The 19,589-nt window shown below is 39.9% G+C and overlaps 1 protein-coding gene across 5 annotated transcripts in view; it reads left to right on the top strand.

The window, feature by feature from the left end:
- Positions 1–19,589, top strand: part of LOC101156185 (glycerophosphodiester phosphodiesterase domain-containing protein 5) — a 49,904-nt gene that overhangs the window by 23,738 nt on the left and 6,577 nt on the right. For all 5 annotated transcript variants that reach the window (XR_909905.3, XR_002291580.2, XR_002291581.2 and 2 more), the window contains exons 3-11: positions 5,535–5,638; positions 8,475–8,568; positions 8,685–8,744; positions 8,953–9,051; positions 9,551–9,644; positions 11,156–11,301; positions 12,416–12,498; positions 16,413–16,563; positions 19,304–19,525. Coding sequence is in view for 2 of the 5 variants with exons in the window: in XM_004075928.4 (XP_004075976.2) it covers positions 5,535–5,638; positions 8,475–8,568; positions 8,685–8,744; positions 8,953–9,051; positions 9,551–9,644; positions 11,156–11,301; positions 12,416–12,498; positions 16,413–16,563; positions 19,304–19,525 (1,053 nt within the window). In the remaining 3 variants the exon portion in view is untranslated. The remainder of the gene's footprint in view (positions 1–5,534; positions 5,639–8,474; positions 8,569–8,684; positions 8,745–8,952; positions 9,052–9,550; positions 9,645–11,155; positions 11,302–12,415; positions 12,499–16,412; positions 16,564–19,303; positions 19,526–19,589) is intronic.

Raw genomic sequence — 19,589 nt, 5'->3', positions numbered from 1 at the left:
GATGCTTGTTAAAAAGCTTTGATTTATAATGGTGTGTTTACAGTTTGTGTATAGAGAATCAGGTTACCCTCACTCCCCACTTCTACATGTCTCAACTCTGACTTTTTCCATTTATCTCTTTTCAAAACCAGCTTAATCCCTTTTGTGGTCACGAGGTTGCTGGAGCCTATCCCAGCTAGTGTTAGGCAAAAGCAGGGTATACCCTGGACAGGTTACCCGTCTGTCACAGGGCCACACGCTCTTATTCGTTCTACAATTCACACTAAAAAGGGTTGCACGATATGATATTAGTGATCAATATTGCGATGACGATATAAGTTGCGATACATGAATAAATATTAAAACAATAAAAAAAAACATAACAGTTTATTTTAAATACAAGTCAGCATAACTTAAATTACACTCCAAATGACCCTCGTCTACATAGGAGGCGAACATCTAATAGAAAGAGCTCTATCCGATTCGTCAAATGCATGAATGGATTTAATTGATTCATTAAATACTTCAAGCTGCCATAAGAATGTTTTAGCACATTTAGGGCAACAATTTATTGCAACGTTCGCTGAGTTTTGCGATATGTGTATTGCACAGCTTGCAATAACGGACTTGGGCAATAACAATAAAGTAGTGATTTATTGTGCAGGCCTAACCCTAGGGAACGATTTAAAGGATGTATTTGGACTGTGGAAGCAAACTGGAGCAAAACCCACACATGCATGGGGAAAACATGCAAAACCCACACAGAAAGCTCCCAGCCAAGATTTGAACCAGGGCCTTCTCGCTGTGCGACTTACCTGGACATGCTTCATAACGTCAAGTGACCAACTTCCTAAGCTCAGTGAAGTTGGAGCCAAAGAGACATGTGAGAATTAAATCTTATAGAAAAATATCAAAAGACAAAAACAGAAGGCAGACATTTAGAATGCATTAGTTCTCACTGTGCCTGAACTTTGAGATTCCTATATTTAATTAAAACTATCTAAACCTACTGTTAAACGGAGAAGTCTTGTTCCTTCAGGCAGAGTTTTCAGGAATTCTTAAGCCTTCACACTCACAAGGATGTTGCTGCAGACAGATGCAGTTCAATGTAGCTTCTCTAATAACTGCAATGTTTGCTGCCTCAATAAAAACCCGCTGCACTGTTCTGCTGAGCCGCTGAATCCAAGTTCAGTCACAAAGGAAAGGTAAAGTTATTATCGTGTTATTAAATTGATGCTTTTATTGTCTCCTGTATTGTTGGGGTTCACAGCTCCTCTGCTCAGCTTTAATATATTTTCTAATATCGTGTAAATAACCGTCCACTGAATGGAATTCCGTCTGTGTCTGTTGCACAGCTGCTGCATGAAGATGTAATAAAATATAATTTTTCTTCAGATGAAGCAATCATTTAAAGAATAACTACAGACTTTCTGCTACCTTTTCATGCCAAAGCAATCGTATTTGTGGTGTTAAAGAGTAAAAAAACTGAGATGTGAAGAAGTCCTTTTAAAGTGACCTAATCTAATCTGATTCAAACAGAAATGATTTAATCAAATCAAACATGTGCTGCCCTGCATTCAATCAATCCAAACTTACTATTAGATCCAGAAGGTAAAACTCTCACAGGTAAAAGAGGAAAAACTCATTAAAAATGTCGAAGTAACAAAAAGGTTTAAATTAGACGTCAATGGTATTAAGACTTGACCGATAACTCTAAATACGGTGGAAGTGTTTGCATGTTTGCGGTGCAGAGGTGCAGAGTAGAAGTATTTCTGCTTAGTGTTTTCATTTGAAGGTCACAGTCTTTATTTCTAACATTTTTTAGTACATGTAGGGAAATAAATAACAGGAAATGTAGCCTCTTATTATTATTGCAGTTTGTTTCTACAAATACATCTGAATTATGAGTATTGATGAACATACAACAGCTCTTCTAAAACGAGGCTCACTTTTAACAAAATGTTCTTCTTTGAACTTCTTTTTGATCTATTTAATTATTGTTAATTATTAATATGCAAGTGTATTAACTGCATTATCATTTATTACTTTTATCTCTCATAATAGTGCAGTTTTGTCACAACAGAATGGGGGTTCTTGATTATAATATTTTCCTTTTCTAGGACAGAATACCTTTTCCTGTAGTGCTAAGTTTAAAAGCCGATGATTTGATTTAAATTCATCTTAACCTACCGGGTATAAAAACCCAGGGATCAAAATTCCCCTTGTATATCCATTTTTAAATGTTTTTTTTTAAGTAAGAAACAACCTTTGAAACATTTTTGGGGAAAAATGTTACTAAATCAAATTAAATCCTAAAGTCAAATGTCCAATTCCTGAAAATGCAGCAGTGATAATGAGCCCTTATTGATCCCCTGCCACAATGATATTTGCTATCAATATTACATTAGCATTTATTTGTCTTCTGATCTCCTTTTTGTTTTCGTTTTCATTATGCTGAGCATAATCCTTGCAGTCATTTTGAAACACATTTAATCGTTTTTTATTGCAACTGTACATGATTTAGAGTAAATGAGGGGAAAAAACAGTGGTTGTTATATTATAATGGTTGCAATATTTTTCAATTATGTGCAGTTTAACACCATTATGTGACTTGTTATCAAATTAAATATAATTCAATAGCTTTGAAGACTTGAGGTTCTGTCATTTTCTCAGGGATTGAAGTGTGCAGGGTCAGACGAAAGCGTGATCTCCGGATTAACGCCCAAAGGTCCTGGCCTTCGGATCGATTCCTCTTGTTGCTCCGTCAGTCCATGCCATTTGGTCTCGAGTCCAAATATTAATAGATAAAATACCAAATGAACTGCCAGCCGTGCAGAAAGATAATGTGACGCCATCAGAACAAGCCAAGCCACGTCAAGAGCTGCGCTGCTAAACCAGCAGCTACAGGAAATGAATTTTCTTAGACGTAAATGGAGTTTTATTCTAACACTTGGCTATCATGTTAGCAATGTTACTGTTGGTGGTAAAAAGATACAATATTGACCCGATTACCTGCAATGTCATAGCTCTCCAGTTCCATCCACCATTATCCAGAGGAAAGAAGGGAGGGGGGAGGGGGATTGAGAGAAGGGACAGAACAATGTTTCCTCTGAGCAGCAAGGTCAGGTGTCCCAGGTGTTTCCAGGTAACCATTGCAGGCCATGGGAACCAAGCTTAGAGCTCCCGCATCAGTCATGCCAATACTGTTCATGTGCCCCACACACACCCCATCGGAGCCAATGATGGTCGCCTTGTCAGAAAATTAAATGCTGCCGGTACAGGACAGCTATTTGTGACTTTATCCATTGTGGGTCCCTAGGCAAGACCTTTCAATTAACCGCCTAACTATGTAGCCACAAGGGAGCCTCTAGTCCGGGTTCCCCCTGTGTCGGTCCCCAGCCTGGATAAAATACAGAGTTGTGTCCGGAAGGGCATCCGGCACAAACATCTCTGCCAAACCACCTGAAGGGATACGCTGGAAGGTGAACAACATCATTCCACTGAGTTTTTCAGTTTTTCCAGTCTAAGTTGTTGACATACCAAAAATGTCCACAAATACCTTTATTGACAGGACTTTTTGTCAGTTTGTGTTTGGTATGCCTCTTTAAAAAAATGGACTTTTTCTCTTTCAAAATTATATTAAAAAGGTGTTTTGTTCACTTGGTGACTGAGTTGGACACTCTGTCACTTTGCTGAAGCGCAAAAAAGTATTTCACTGCATTTTGTACCACAAAACTGACGAGGTCTGTAATGTTCATCATAGACGCACTTTTACTGTGAGAGACGGAAAGGAAAAATAGAATCACATTGTTTTGATTTTTTAAGAATATATTTTTCTAATGGGGTAGAAAATAACTATTTGGTTATACACCTACTGTGTACGGTGACCCTGGTTAGCAATGACAAAGGTCAAGTGTTTCCTGTACGACTGGTGTTTTGGTCATTCTTCCATGCGATCTCCTCAAGAGCTATGGTGTTTTAGGGCTGTTGCTGAGCAACACAGACTTTCAACTCCCTCTGTTGTATTGATGTCCAGAGACTGGCGAGGCCACATCAGAACCTTGAAAGGCTTTATTTTTTTACGTTGCCACTCCTTAGTTGCCTGGTCGATGTGTATGCCCTCAGTGTCAGGCTAGAAGCTCCAGCCATGTTTAATCTTCAATGCTCTTTCTGGTAGGAGGTCTTTGCTCAAAATCTCACCATACATGGCCCCATTCATCCTTTCCCTAAAACATATCCATTCTCCTGGTCCCTCTGCAGATTGGTAGCCCCAAAGCATGATGTTTCCACCCCCATGCTTCACAAATGTCATGGCATCCCTAGGATGCAACTCTGAATTCTTCCTCCAAACACAGCAAGTGGCATTTATACCCACAGAATTCCATTTTGGTCTCATGTGATCACATGACATTCTCCCAATCCTCCTCTGGATCATCCAGATTGTCTCTGGAGAACTTTCTATGGGCCTGGACATGTGCTGGCTTAAGCAGGGAGACCATTCCTCATGGATTTAGATCCACAAAGGTGGAAAGTGCAAACAATAGTAACCTTTGGTTCTGTGGGCCCAGCTTTCTTGGGGTCATTAATCTGTTCCCCCATGTAGTTCTGGGCTTTTCCTTCCCTGTTCTCATGTCATTTGTACCTCACCAGGTGAGGCCTCCTAAGAGGAAGTGGCTGGTCTGAGGGGGAGAGAATTTTTGCATTTTTGTATGAGGTAAATATTTTCTCCACCATTAAGCAACTAAATTCTTAATATATCATAGAGTGTGATTTCCTGGATTTTTCTTTTTTTACATCCAATTTCTCAAAGTTGAAGTGATCCTGTGTTGAACATTACAGACCTCTAGTCTTTTTTAGTGGGACAACCTGCAGAATTGGTAACTGACAGCTAAAATGTGGACGACGTGTTAGCTGTTCATGGTGATAATGATCTGTCCCATGGCGCCTAGCAACGGGGCATTCACCCTGTTTTGTTGTGAATACACACAGGCTTTATCTTGACACAACCGTCAACATGGTACTTATAAATGCATATCTCGTAGTAACAACAAATGTATCTAATTTTTTTTTTCTAATGTCAGAACAGCTCCCGTCTAGAATTTAACAGAGTTGTTTAAGTGCACAGAAAAATGACGGTAAGCATGTCAGCATACTTATTTCATTCCAAGTATGTCTGCTGTCTGGGGTTTGAAGATGTAGTCTACTTAACTTTTATGGTGGTGCAAAAGTGCACGAGAGATGAAAAGGGTAACGAGTCTGTGTGCCTGTGACGTCATTAAGCTATTCCTTAATAATGAGCAAAGTGGATAAGGGAATACTTTTGTGCAGAGGTCAGTTTTCATATTGACTCCTGCTGAAAGTTAGTTTATGTAAGGTTCGCTCAAAACTTTTCTTGGTCCCTGAGAGGATTTTGAAAAGTTTCAGCTGCTCTCTAAAGTCCAGTCAGATTCACTGAGGTTTTTTGGAAGGAGGAGTTCAATGCACCTGCCATGTTTTTGGTTTTGACTGTATCATTGCAGGGATAACCTCATTGTATTTGTGTGCTCTCTCAACAGTGGGAGCTGCTGTGGTCTTTCATCCTCCTCTTCACCTTCTGTCTGCTGCTGGTCTGGTTCTACTTTTGGTGGGAGGCGCATAATGACTACAATGAGTTTAACTGGTGAGTATTCAGTCACTCTTTCTCCTTCTTCTGAGATTAAATGAAAAGACGCGTAGAGTCTCACTGTGACTGTGTACATTCTAAACCTACTGCACTTGGCTGCTTGTTGATTTGTAAATTGCAAGTTTAATCTGCTCTCCGGCCTAATCTAAGCAGAGACCACCCACCCCTTTACAGATTACGTTACATAACTTATCCAACATTTCCTGTCCTGCACTTCTCCAGCCTGACAGTTACTGGAGCACAAATACAAGCTTATGCTTTTTGCCTCATTTAATAACTGCAACATCAACCATGATGAAATCGCCATTGAACTTTGCAAAGACGTCATCAAATGTGTGTCTAAGGTGTTTATGCAACATCTCTTATTATTCAATAATAAATTAAAAATTAAAAAAATAAAGTAAATATGTTTGTTTAAAGACAAAAATGTCAGTTTTCCATCCCTCAATTGTACATTTTCAGTCTTTTGGTCGTGTTCTCTGGTTTAAAGGAGGTTCTGCAGATTCAAATTCAAATTAATTTTAGTTCTATAGCACCTTTCATGTGAAGAAACGGCTCAAGGTGTTGTACGTGATAGCAAACAAGGATGCAAAAAGTAAATAAATAAGCCCCTCATAACAAAATACACAAAACAAGCACAAGTAAAACAGAAATTTGGTAAACCGATGTAAATACAGCGGCGTTTATTTCTCTAAAAATCCAAACTGTACTATCAAAGAGAGGAAATTTATACTTGAGTGACAGACGCCTAAAAAAAATTAAACCACATTCACAGGTTCTTTTTTTTTGAATTGTTATTTTGTTATCAAGACAACAGCAATGTGTGTTAATGTTAATCTTAGATGTGATTCAAACTCCGTTGATAGTTATGATAAACGTCAATATTTCTACCTAAAAATGTCCCTTTTTTAACCGTTAATGTTTTTAGACACTGAAATATATTGTTTAATAAAAATGTGCTTTTATGACTGATGTGGTCATGGTTCACATGATAAGCCACAGTAAGGCTTTTCTAATAGTATTTTTTCAATGTACAGAACCAGAGTGAAGACAGTTTGGTGTTGTAGAGGTTTATTTTATTTTAATTTTATCGTTTTAATTATTTAATGTAACACACTTGCACGTTTTTTCCCTTCCTGCTTAAATGAATCGAATGTTACTCTCTCCTTGTGGTATTTTCCCTCTTTCTTACATACTTCTCTGTTCCCCACATTACCACTGATGCTTTTATTCTGGAAGGTTTCTTATGTTTGTGTATATTTTTTTGTGCAGAGAAATCGTTTTTGTTTCGTTTAGCTGCTAGATGACGTGTCACTTCTTATTTTTTGAAATAGTAAGAACGTTGTGTTCCTGTTTTGTGCTCCAGGCATCCATCAGATAACCACAGAAATAACATCAGATCTCCTAATGTTGCATGTTCTTGTTGTGTATTTGTAAAGTGCCCCCACCCCTCTGCAGATCAAAAGCACTAAGTGAACCCCCCAGTGGCTCTGCGCCACTGGAACTACTGATTAAGCTTCACATGTGATTAATAGTACGGTCTCTTGCTGGGGAGCTATTTATACATGCAGTGCTACACGTTTGAACATTATAGCTCAGGGTATTGTAAATGTATTTGTGTAGGGGGGTTGGGGAAAATTAAAATGGCTCTTAAATCCAGGCCGATGTTTTTAATGTTTTATTTTTGATATACATCTATAGCTCCTATTTCCATACAGACACATTCACCAGGATAGAGGTCTGTGCTCTGTGGTTTGCCATGTAGACATGAATATCATGAATCTGTTTAGGGCACGTGTCCTCTGCATTCTCCAACAACCAAGGTTTCTTCGTTTTTTTTCTGGAATCTGTTTTTTTTAGGAGTTTTTCCTCACCGCGAAGGAGAGTCTAAGGACAGGGATGCCAGTTTAGCTTAGTCGGTTTGTGAGTTCAATTTAGTATTTTCCTATTGAAGTCTATGTATTCATGATCCTTTTGATTTTGTGTTTTACTTTTTTAATTGCCGATACGAAGCCCATCGAGACGACTGTTGTTGTAAATTTGGGCTATACAAATAAAACTGAATTGAATTGAACTGAACCAACTAATCTGACGCTTTTGAACCTGCAGGTACTTGATTTTTTACTTGCTCCTTTACTGCAAGAATACCAGTACTTTGTAGTTTTCAGTCACTCTGAAAAATAAATTGTACTAAAATCACAATGTGTCTCAAAGACCCACTCTGATGAAAATTGTGTTGTTTTATTAACATGTTCTCCTGGGATTTTAAAAAAATTAGCTGAAGATTGCATTTCTGAGTATTTTTTTATTTAAACTGTTGTGAATCTGGAGTAGATAAAACGATGGTCTTCATTTGTGATTTAGAAAACACACAAGCTCCCTGCTCCGCTCCATTCTGATGCATCCACTGTCAGACAAATGGATCCATGGACGACTTTGTTTTCCTCGCCTGAGCTGGAATCTGGATCTAAACTTTATGACTGGTTGGCCCTGATATTGCTCGCCAATCTTGTTGCACTGTTAATGTTGGGTTGGGGTTGTGAAGGGCTGTAAGTAAGCGGGAGCGTTTGCAAACAGAGAGCTCTCAGCAATGGGGAGGGGAAGGGAGAGCGCGGTTGCTCTGCTCCAACAGTCCTGCCCACTGCTCAGAAGGGATTTTCTAACCAACTACCGCTGCTCTGCAGAGACTGTGTGCTAGAAAACGGAATAGAATATATATATATTTTTTTAGACTGTTTAAAAACTGCTTATTGAAGACGTTCAGGGTAGATTGATTGATGTGAAGGAAATGGCTTTTGTCAGACCTGGAGTAAACCTGTAAATCTTTCTTCAGGCTGTTATACAACCGCTCTGGGGAGTGGAGCGATGGCACTGTTCCCATTCTGGCCACCACTGCTGCAGGCTTCACCTACGTTGCGTTTTTAATGGTCAGTCTCACAACACACCAAAGGGTTGCACACGTTGGTCATGAAAATTCCTCAGGAGCATAAATGCCAGGTAGTCTTGTCCTTTAATCGGGTGTTGTGTTTTGTGTTCTTTGCAGATTTTAGCACTTTGCCACATAGCACTTGGTCAGCAGCTGAATTTGCACTGGCTCCACAAGGTAACACTCCACTTAGAGGACTCAGGAAAAGCTGTATCTTTGCTAAAGGTTTTAAACATTTTCAGAAGAAAGACCTCTTTCATTCGGTTACAAGCAAAATAGTGTAGAGAATGGGAACTTTTCTACGGTTCTTAAGCAGTTTACAGTCTCTCTCTCTCTCTATTAAGTTGATGTACTTATTCTTTTTTTTCCCTCTCTGTGTACACAGATAGGAGTAGCTGCTGCTCTGCTCACCACCGTTGTCGGGGTGATTTCTGTAAACCAAACCTGGGAGCAAGAGTGGGATATCGTCCCCATCTCCCTGCAGGTCAGAAACCTTGAAAAATCTCCCCAACGGTCCTGGACGTGTCAACTTTATGGCTGATCTTTGCTTTGTTTAAGTAAATGACATTTAAATGTTTTTTTGTGCTCAAGATGGAGGCAATCTGTAGTTTTTCTTTACACATAGTAAGCCTGTACATACTTTATTTTACATACAAAGATTTTTGCACAAAGATCATATCAAAATAACTTTTTTGTGAGTAGTTTTACAGTAAAATCCCCCCCAAAAAACACAGAATATTATGTGCAGAATTGCTGTTGACTTTTACATATTTAGTGATTTAACGACAACCCTTTTGTCTCAAATGTCAACAATATTTAAGAGTTTGTTAATAGTGAGGCTATTACAGTTGAATAGTTATAGAGCTATAATTTCTGAATGGGATGGAAGTTGGATAACCTTCTGTCAGCTCCTCTTTTTGTTATCTTCCATTCACCAACTTCCCATTTTTCCTGGTGTCTGTCAACCTCGTGTTCCCCTCCAGGCCACAGGTCCATTTTTGCACATGGGGGCTCTTGCGGCAGTCACAGCTCTCTCGTGGATCGTGGCGGGACAAGTGGCCCGAGCCGAAAAACCAGGTATGGCGGTTTCTGCTACACGAACAACCTTTGTTTACATCAAGTAGGTGTCCGCCACAGGACATGTACACACCATGCAGAAACTGTGAATGATTAACAGGCTGTAGATGGAGGTCAAGATTTCCACCATGGATGTCAGAGATAACAAACATTCCTCTAGCCTAGTGTAAGGTTGTACTCAATCTTTCTTTCAGTCAAGGACTTATTTTAGCTCTGAGAGTGTAGAGTTTAACTCTAAACTCATCTTTCCCTGTGTGCTGGAGTAGCTCTGAGATTGTAGCATCCTTTAGCTTTTATCTAGACAGCAGAAGGTTTTGTCTTTTTTTTTCACAACTGTAAGTTACCCTAAAGAAGAGGAACACCCATCTGTTCTCGAATGGTATGGGATCAATCTAATACTGTGGGATGTGTGTGGAAAAAACACCCTTTTGATGTTGCTGTAATGCAGAGCTGCATGAGAATATCAGACATAAGAGCAAGTGTGTGGATGGATGAGGTCTTCTCAGCCCCACCCGGGAGCTGACCTTTAGGGGGAAAAACAGCACATTCTTTGTGTGGTTTGAGTGTAGGTGTGTGCATGTGTGGGTGTCCACACTCACAGGCAGTAACCTTCATTTACTCAGGGGTGAATCAAGGGAGTTCTTGGCCTCTGACAGCAGTGGTGTTGCGTTCACGGTGGTTCCACCCAATGACTGGCTATGTGTACGCCTAACAAAGCCATTTTTGTAGAAAAGTGTTGTGTATCTGCATTATTATTAGAAAGAGAGACGTGCATTTAGTTTCGACTTCTAAAATGTAACATTGTTTCCTTGTTATTTCCTTCTAGGGATCTTTAATTTCTTCTTTTGCGTTAGGGAATTTGTTGATATGATTTGCATTTCAGGGCCACCGTAGTATTGGACACATCTCTAACACACATTGAAGCTTGATAATGTTTGCACATTTATTAGATGACCTATTAACAATGTGCCTGTCAATGAGGGTGGATTAAAATAGCAATGCAGAAGTTGTAGAAAAAAGGCTTTGACCTTCTTCAGTGTTTGAAAGAGTAAGAATCCTCCTGGTGCTGCCAACCCGATGAGCCTAAAGTACCTAAACATCAGCAGGTGTCGGCGTGTCTGTGACTGCAGGGGGTCCGTCAGTTTCTGCTTTGGAGCATTCGGGTTTGCTAAAGCAAAAAAAGGAAGAAAAAAGAAAATAGGCAATAGCTTTTAGGAAAATACTGTAAAAAAAACAAACCCACATGGCTTGTTGATAAAGCTTAAACATCATTCAAAAAGCATCTGAAACTATTTGAGGACTTGTTCCAAACCTTTATTTGCAAAAGATCAAATCTATTAATTGTTTTCTGCCTGTGAATTGTAGTGTCTTTCACCTTGATCATATATGTTATGGAACCTTTGACCAATTTTATCACATAGATTATCAAAGCTCTCTGCCTTACAGAAACAAGCCAACCTTTTCAGAAGATAAAAACTTTATTACTGTTGTTGCTCTATGTCCTCTCCCAGTGTTCCAGGTGGTGGTCATGCTACTATACCTCAGTGTGTTACTAGGGCTCTATGTGGTGCCTTTGTACATTACCTCCCCATGTATCATGGATCCTAGCACCCTGAGGCCCCGCCCTGATGTTATCGGCCAGCGGGGAGCACCCATGGTGAGTCATTGTATGGAACTTACAAGATATGAAAATGCAAATTGATGCCATCATTTTATATTTCTTGTTTTTTTCAAACCAATCTTTTTTTATTTGTCTAATTCTGGCTTTTAAGAGATCCACCCACAGTTAGTGTTTGTTTAAAGCCATAAATTTTACTAGAACCTATCAGAGACCCACTCCAATCATCTTTTGATCTATTTTACAAGCATTCCCAGTGGTCTTTTAATTAAGACTGTTTATAACAAAGGGCCTACAGATACCCTGCCCCCCCACACATACACACACACCACCGCCCCTGTTTCTGAGAGCTCTCTGTTTACGCGCGCCCCTGCAAGCTTACACAGAGTCACTAACAAACTCTTCATCGATGCATTTTTTTTATTAGCTCCTGATTCACAGTCACTTGAACACAGCAATACTCAGAAATACAATTCTAAGCCTAATTTTCTTAATACATAAATACCACAAAAACATGTTACAAATACAATAATCTATAATCTTTCATTTTTAAAATGTAGCGTCTTGATTACGTATTATTAAAAAGGCATAATTACATTTTACGTGGCAGTAGATATTCTCCAAGCAGATTAGGTAGCTGCAGAAACATATAGGTGCTTGTTACAACATTTTGTTAGGAGTTATGCAACACTTCAAAGCAGTTACCCAGATGACTAAGAGCCCACCCCTCCAGTTTGTTGTAACTCTGCCAAAAATCGATCCTCTCACTGGAATCCAAAATTAGCAGGGGCTGTGCAAAAAAAATAAATAAATAAAAAAGAACCCTGGGAAAAAAGAGTGTCACATTTCAGGAATAAGTTTCCCACAACCTCTATGTATTGATTTTTTTTTTGGCATTCATATCCCACAATGCCCCCCCCCTCCCCTGCCAGAGGCTTGACTCACAGGCTCTCAGAGAAAGATTCTATTCTAGTACATGATGTTTTAGTATTGATCCTGGTGTTCACTTGGGTTAAAGGGAAATCCATGGCACTGGCCTTTCTCAGTTAGTACATTCCTTTGTGTGTAGATAAACACTGCTTTTAGCTACATAAACCTTAATACGTTTATTAAAATGTCGTCATTGTGTTGTGTTTTTTTCCTCTTTTGACAGATTGCTCCAGAAAACACATTCTGGTCTTTCCATCGATCTCTACAGATGAACGTCACAGGATTTGAAACAGATGTTACAATTAGGTACACACACACACACACGCACACACACACACACACACACACACACACACAGGATCAATGCAGGACAGTGAAACCCGAGTTATGCACTCCCTTTGGTTTCATGAAACAACTGAAGTCTGCAGCATAGATGTCATGCAAGACTACATTACAAAACTGTTCAAAATTGTCTGTTTAAACTGCGCTCTAATGGCTCTGTTGGTTAAAGGTCATTAGTTAACGGTTGTATATCATTTCCATTAAACCACTGCTTGAATAGACCTACGTGATGCAGGAATGGACCAGTCTCCCAGCAGTCTGTAGATGGTTGCTAACATAACTGGAGCTGAAAGGTTGAAGTTAAAGAGGAGGAGAAAGCGGCACGCATGGAAACGTAAATGACTGTGATGGGCAGTGGCCATAAATGTGTACTCATGCATGTGTAGGGGTGAGATGAGTTACAGTGTACTGGTAGGGAGTGTTGCTTATTGCTGCTGCGTGCAAGTTTGCGTTTCAGAGTTGCATGTTTATAGCGTCATGGATTTCCATTTCTTGGTAGTGCAGGATTGTGTTTTATGCGTAAACAGGTTTACACATTTACTGAGTGTTTTGGGTGGTTGCATGGGACAGTTGTGATGACAGCCCACATTTCATTTCCAAACAACATCACCCCAACTGTTTTATAGCAAGATAAATTGATTTTTAAATGAACAAATTCTAAATATTAAGTCATTTGTGTCTATGAATGTGCCTGTTCTAAGATTGGACTGTAAATAGATGCATGGTTTGCCAAAAATGGAAATGCCTTGTACTGTATGTATAAGGACAAATATTTCAAAAATGGATTGTATTATTTTTTACTATTTTTTTAAGCAATTTTGGAATTAACGTCCTTAATATTTTTTGTTGTCTTTTCCTCTGTTGTATTGCTGAAAATTGCTTAAATGAATCCAATCAAACCTGGAATATCAGCAGGATGGCTCTGTTGGTTGGGTGTAGGGCTGGAAACCTGAGAGAGTGCAATGAGTTTCATCCAGTGTGGGTCCCTTAAGACCCTTCATAGTACTGCCGGACTATGTATCCACAGGGTCCCCCTGTGCCGTCCCCAGCCCGGATAAAATACAGGGAGGGGAGAGCACACAGCCCTGACACCATTAACAACAATACCATAGAAACGGTCACATCCTTTACATACCTGGGTGTACATGTGGAACGCTGACACTGACTCTCTCTGTGCCTGTCTGGCACAAAGGACGCACTCTTTACGACATCTGAGGCTCTTTGGTGTCCGTAGCAAAATCATGTGGACGTTTTTCACATTTGTACTTGAAAGTATCATCCGCTGCTCTCTGTGTGTCGGGTTTGGCAGTTTGTCTGTTCAAAACAAAATGAGATTGGTTGGAACACAGGGTAGAAACAGCTATGAAGGTCATAGGTACACGCCTACTTCCAGCTTTGCAGCAAATTGTTGAGTGTTCTTTGACATGTCTATCTCATAAAATCATCAGTGATCCATCTCATATTCTGTTTTCTGACTTTGAATCTTACCATCCGGACGACGCTTCAGAGCAGCCAAATATAAAACCAACAGATATAAGAACTTGTTCGTTCCATCGTTCATAAGACTGCTGAACAAACGGTAAACGGTCAAGTCTAGAGCAAGTGTCTCTGGTTGTTATTTTTGTGGGTGTTGTCTCGTTGTGTATGTTTATTCTGTTGTGTTATTTATGTTGTAGCTGTGGAAACCTCAGCCCCAGACAAATTTCCCTCACGGGACAATAAAGTATTGACTGATTGAGGAAGGGCATCAGGTGTAAAAAATATTGCCAAACCACGTGTGAATCAGTAAAAGCTGATTCACTGCGGCGAGCCCTGACGGTATGTGCGGACAGGTGAACAACAAACCAATCAAACCTGGAGTTCAGCCACATTCCAACATAACGTTGCAACCTCTACCAGAAAGAAGTGTGGAAAAATCTGGAATCTGATTTGCACAGAAACCGTCAGGGTAGCTTTCCACCAGCAACAGAGGAAACGCATTTCAAAGTGCGGGTAAAGGTGACACGGTTCAGCTTGTTTATGGCATTCTCAAAAGTTTCAGTTTGAAATAAGTCTTGAGATTTGGATCTACATTTATTTTTGCAAATTATACCAAATCACCTGCGACAGACTGGCGACCTGTCCAGAGTGTCCCCCGCCTTCGCCCATAAGTGTCTGGGATAGGCTCCAGCAGCCCCGTGACCCCAAAAGGGACAAATGGAAGAAGATGAGTGAATGAATGATACCAAATCAGTACAGCTGGTTTACTTTAATCCAACTTTTACCAAAGTCGTGACATTCCATTCATCGTGTCATTTCTTTATTCAAACAATGCCTCCTGTCGGTAAGCTAATCACCAATTCAAAGTCTGTTTATCCCTTTACTGGTGTGTAAAGAACAATAGGACTTTGGAAAGGTAAAGCTCTTAAGGACCCACTCTGATAGAAAGTTGTTTTGGTGTTTCTAACATGTATACATTTTTTTATAAATTGTATTGAGTTTCTTTTTCTTCTTCAAATAGTTGTGACTCAGAGCAGATGACAAACTGCTGTAGTTGTGAGGTAGAAAATGCGGTGGGTGGGCCACAAGCTCCCTGCTCCGCTGCATTCTGATGAATCCACTTGAAGAAAAATAGATCTATGTACGTCTTTGTTTTCCTCGTCTCAGCTGGAATCTGGATCTGAACTGTACCAATGGATACCTCAAATATTGCTTGCCGTTTTTGTTGCACTGCTAATGTTCTGTTTGGGGTGCGAGGGGCTGTAAGCTAGTGCGAGAAGTGTAAACAAATGATTGCAGCTATGCAGAAACTGCTCTAATAAACGATACAGTTTTGTTTTCTTTTAATTTTGGATAAAAACAGCCTAATGAAAGACCAGCGGAAACCCTTTCATAATGGATCAAAAGTTTGAAGTGGGACCTTAAGCTCATGGTGGCTTAATGGTATTGTACGGACAGCAGAGTAGAAAACATAACTAACACGTCTTTTTTCTGCTTGATGACACAAGCGACTGAATGATTTTGGCATTTATTTCACCACAGCTAAATACAATAACTTGTATAGATCCCTGTCATTTATATCACATTGTTGAAAATGTTGATGAAATCATACTAGTTTTTTCCCTTGTCCAGCTGCTGCTACTTTTTAAACATTTCTCCTCTAAGCTGTATTTCTGGGATTTATTTATCCATCTCTCTATCTCTCTTTATCTATCAACTTGATGTAACCAAAACTTCTCCATCCAGCAGAAAAAAGTGCAGACGGTTTATTTCTTTCAGCTTTCGCTGCAGATATTTAATGTTTGGCGTCTGCAGCACCAGATGGGTGGAGGAACAGTGCAGCTTTATGCTGAAGGGAAATGATCCGGCATTTGTGTGACATTGATTAGTGCTGCGTATTGACAAGTACGACAGGTTTTGTTCATTTTTCATACAGCAGTGAACCTGAAGCCAGACTATAGTGTGTAGCTGAGACGACGAGCTCCTGGTAGGGCTGAGTAAATTCATCAGGAAAAAAGAAACGAAAAACGGATCGAATGGTGTTTAGTGCCTGAGGAGAGCATCCAATCAAAAGGTATTCATTCTTGTGTTAACGAAGGCATTCTGAGAGTATTTATCATTCAAATGTTTAGTTTCATTTTGTGGTTGAACATTTGAAAGTCAAATCAAATGAACAGGTTTACTTGTAGCTGCTTGCCGGATGGCGTGTTGGTGTGAACCTTAAGAAAACCCAAATTTTCAAAGAATCCAATGGCTGCACTTTCTTTCACTTTCAGAACATAATTTGAGCTTTTTTTAAGTCCTTTTTAAGAATAAAAGAATCAAAATTCTTCTTCTTTTGAAGGGTTAACTACTGTAACTCCTCAGCGTAATTCATTTCTTTCCCTATCAATCACTAGTGTTGATGGCGTGCCCTTCCTAATGCACGATCTCGATCTCCGGAGGACCACAGATGTGGAAAAGGTTTTTCCAGAGAGGCAAACACTCAACGCATCATCTTTCAACTGGACCGATCTGCAGCAGCTCAATGCTGGGGAGTGGTTCCTAAAGGTACTTCCATTTAAAGTACCTCTGGGACTTTACATATGTAATAAAATTGCATTTCTGAGTATTTCTTCATTCAAATCATTGTAAATCAGGAGCAGAAAAAAAATACTGTTGAAAACAGATTTTAGTTGTGATGTTGAAAATGCGACAGTGACAGACAAACTTATGACAGTGATAAGTCTCTATGGCAACTACTGTTGCCAATCAGGAGTGAGCATGTTCAAAGACCACACCCCTACCACTGAAGGCGGGTTCAGGAGAATCTGTCAAAAGTTTGAGGTGGGGGCCAGCGGGCACCACGTGCTTTTGTTTACACGTGCTTTGACTAGTCAGTTTATACACTGAATAACTCGTTAAAAAACATGAAAAAAAGATGATTAACCATTTGGCTGCAACAACCGTTCTGGGTCCTTGGACTAGTGCTGACGTCACATTATGTGATTAGCTGTCCGTTGGTCCGATGCAGGTCAGACAGTGATTGGTCTGGACAATTTGCTATACTACCATAAACGAAGATATTATGAAGTCTGTTGTAAACAAACAGCTCCGACATAGAGTGAGATTTTCTTCTAAACATGCTTTTATTATTGTGATTATTATTAAGTGCATTGCAGCTGAACGGACTGCGGTCCAAACGCTTCTCCGGACCGAACACTATAACAAAGCACCTTCCCTACAAACACAAAGCTACGAGACTCCAGCTGCTCTGATCAGAGATACGGTTCACTCTGTGGAGCAGCAGGTTCATTCTAACAGCCACATATGTTTTTACTAAGTGGGTTGTGGCAAAATCTCTCTATAAACACTACAAAGAAGAATGTCAGACGTAATTCTAAGGGAAAAGAACTTTGGGTTAGAAAAGGAAACGTGAAATGAAAATATATAGAGCCCGAGCAGATCTCCACGCTACGTAGTTTGTCCTAGTGGGGCTACTGTAGTGTAGTGCTTCTCAATTATATTTTGCCAGGCCCCTCCTAGGAAAAAGAAAAGGTTTCCCCCCCCCTACACACACACACAGTCACGCGGTGACAATATATTAGGTTAGTATCTATAAAAATTGTGTAAGTATACCTAAAGTTGTATCTTTTAACATTAACATAAGAAAAAAGCAATAAAAATCCACTTTCAATAAATACTAACTTTATTTAGCCACACAGAAACTCTGTTCTAGTCTAAAACAGAAAAGAACCTAAAAGTGCCTGAAATAAAAAAAAATCTGTCAGTCCTTATTTAAACTAGAAACATTTTGACCAACTGAACCATTTGATGCTGCAAAAAATAAGTCAATCAATAAATAATATTAAATGTAAATTGATCTGAAACATTGACACAGCAGCATCAATATATTTACCGGTATAGTCTGAAGAAATAGATAAAAACACTGTGCTGATTTTTTTCTACATGATGGATTGTTTATTTATGATCTCAAAGTGCAGCTGTTTTCCTGCATTACCTGCTGTATTTCTGTCTGACACCAACTAAACGACAGAAAGACAAAGAATAAATTGATGGAAAATAAAGACGCGTCATCAAAATGTCTACAATAGTTAATAAAGAATGACATTATTCGCATGAGCTGAGTCACCTAAAGGCATGCCATGATCCAGGTGTTGCGCAACAGAGGCAGCTCTCCGCGTGCGCGTTCCACCTCGCAGCCTGACCCACTACCCCTCCCCTCTCCTTCTCACACACATGAACCAACTGCAGGAATGGCAGTTCAGTTTCAGGCTGATACTAACTCTGTGATATAACAGATGATAGTAAACCTATAGTGGCACAGATTTTTTTCCAAGCACTGAGCTGCTGTCACCACCACCACCCGTAAATTTGCACCCCGGACATTTGCCAGTATTACCTAAAACCGCCACTACTGCGCGCCCCCCCTGGCATTGCATTGCGGTACCCCGGGGGGCGCGCTCCCCTGAGAAGCACTGCCGTAGTGTGACGTTACCCTCAGTCGAAAGGACCCCGAACGGTTATTGCAGGCCAAATGGTTATGGTACCTACGCCGGCACATTCAGCTAGCCAATGTTACAGAAATCTTCATCGTGGTTAGATTCTTGTTTTCATTCTTGAGAATTTAAACAAGAAAGACAATTGTACAAATGTTCATGTCTGTCTGAGAAAATGGTAGTGAGGAATCCTCGTCAGTACATGGGAAATCATGACCTGGTAGCCAATCAGCTTAAAACCCTGCCCCCACGTAAAAACGGGATCAGCTCAGCAGGAAAACTGAATTGAACCGAAATAGAGAACTGAAAGCAAAGAGGGAGCACCAGGACAAAAAAGTATTTGGTGACCGTCTTAATTATTATTTTTCAATTTTTTAATAGTTCTTTCAAGCCCTTTTTTTTTTAATTTTCAATATTATGTTCAACTTTTCAATAGTTCCTTCTGGTTTACAATGTGTACTTTTTGAGTTTAAACCTTTTTTCAATTTTGTTTTTCAAATTCATAGTATGGTTTTTCATTCATTTTAAGATGACCCCCCCCCCCAAAAAAAACAAAAAAAAAACAAAACCTCAATGTTCTGTTCTAAGTAGTCCTGATGAAGTGTTTGTTGTTTATTTCTCCTCTGCTGAAGTTGTTTGTTTGTCGTTTTTGGCAGTTCCTGAAATCCCTGTGTGTTCCAACCAAAATGTTATCCTCTGTTCTGACTAATTCAAAGCCATCTCAGAACAGCCAGTAATTACACGGCAGTTAAAAACAACCGTGACCTATTTTCCCTGCCGGCTGGTTTCAGGACGACCCCTTCTGGACGGTTCCCAGCCTGTCCTCATCCGAGAAGACAAAGATCGCCAACCAGAGTGTGTGCAGCCTGGAGGAACTTCTAAAGCTGGCCTCCATTACCAACAGCTCTGTGGTTTTCCGACTGCAGAGACCCCCCCCGGATCACCCCCACCACCACAGCTGGATCAATGATACGCTGAAAGTAGTGCAGCAGTCTGGGATACCTCAACGCCTGGTAAATGTGCTACAATGAGGGAAATCCTCTGCATTGTGTTCCTTTATGTTGTTGTTGTTTTTTT

This window comes from Oryzias latipes, chromosome 13 (genome assembly GCF_002234675.1).
Source record: "Oryzias latipes chromosome 13, ASM223467v1".
Lineage (NCBI taxonomy): Eukaryota > Metazoa > Chordata > Actinopteri > Beloniformes > Adrianichthyidae > Oryzias > Oryzias latipes.
This window is presented reverse-complemented; position numbering and strand designations above follow the sequence as displayed.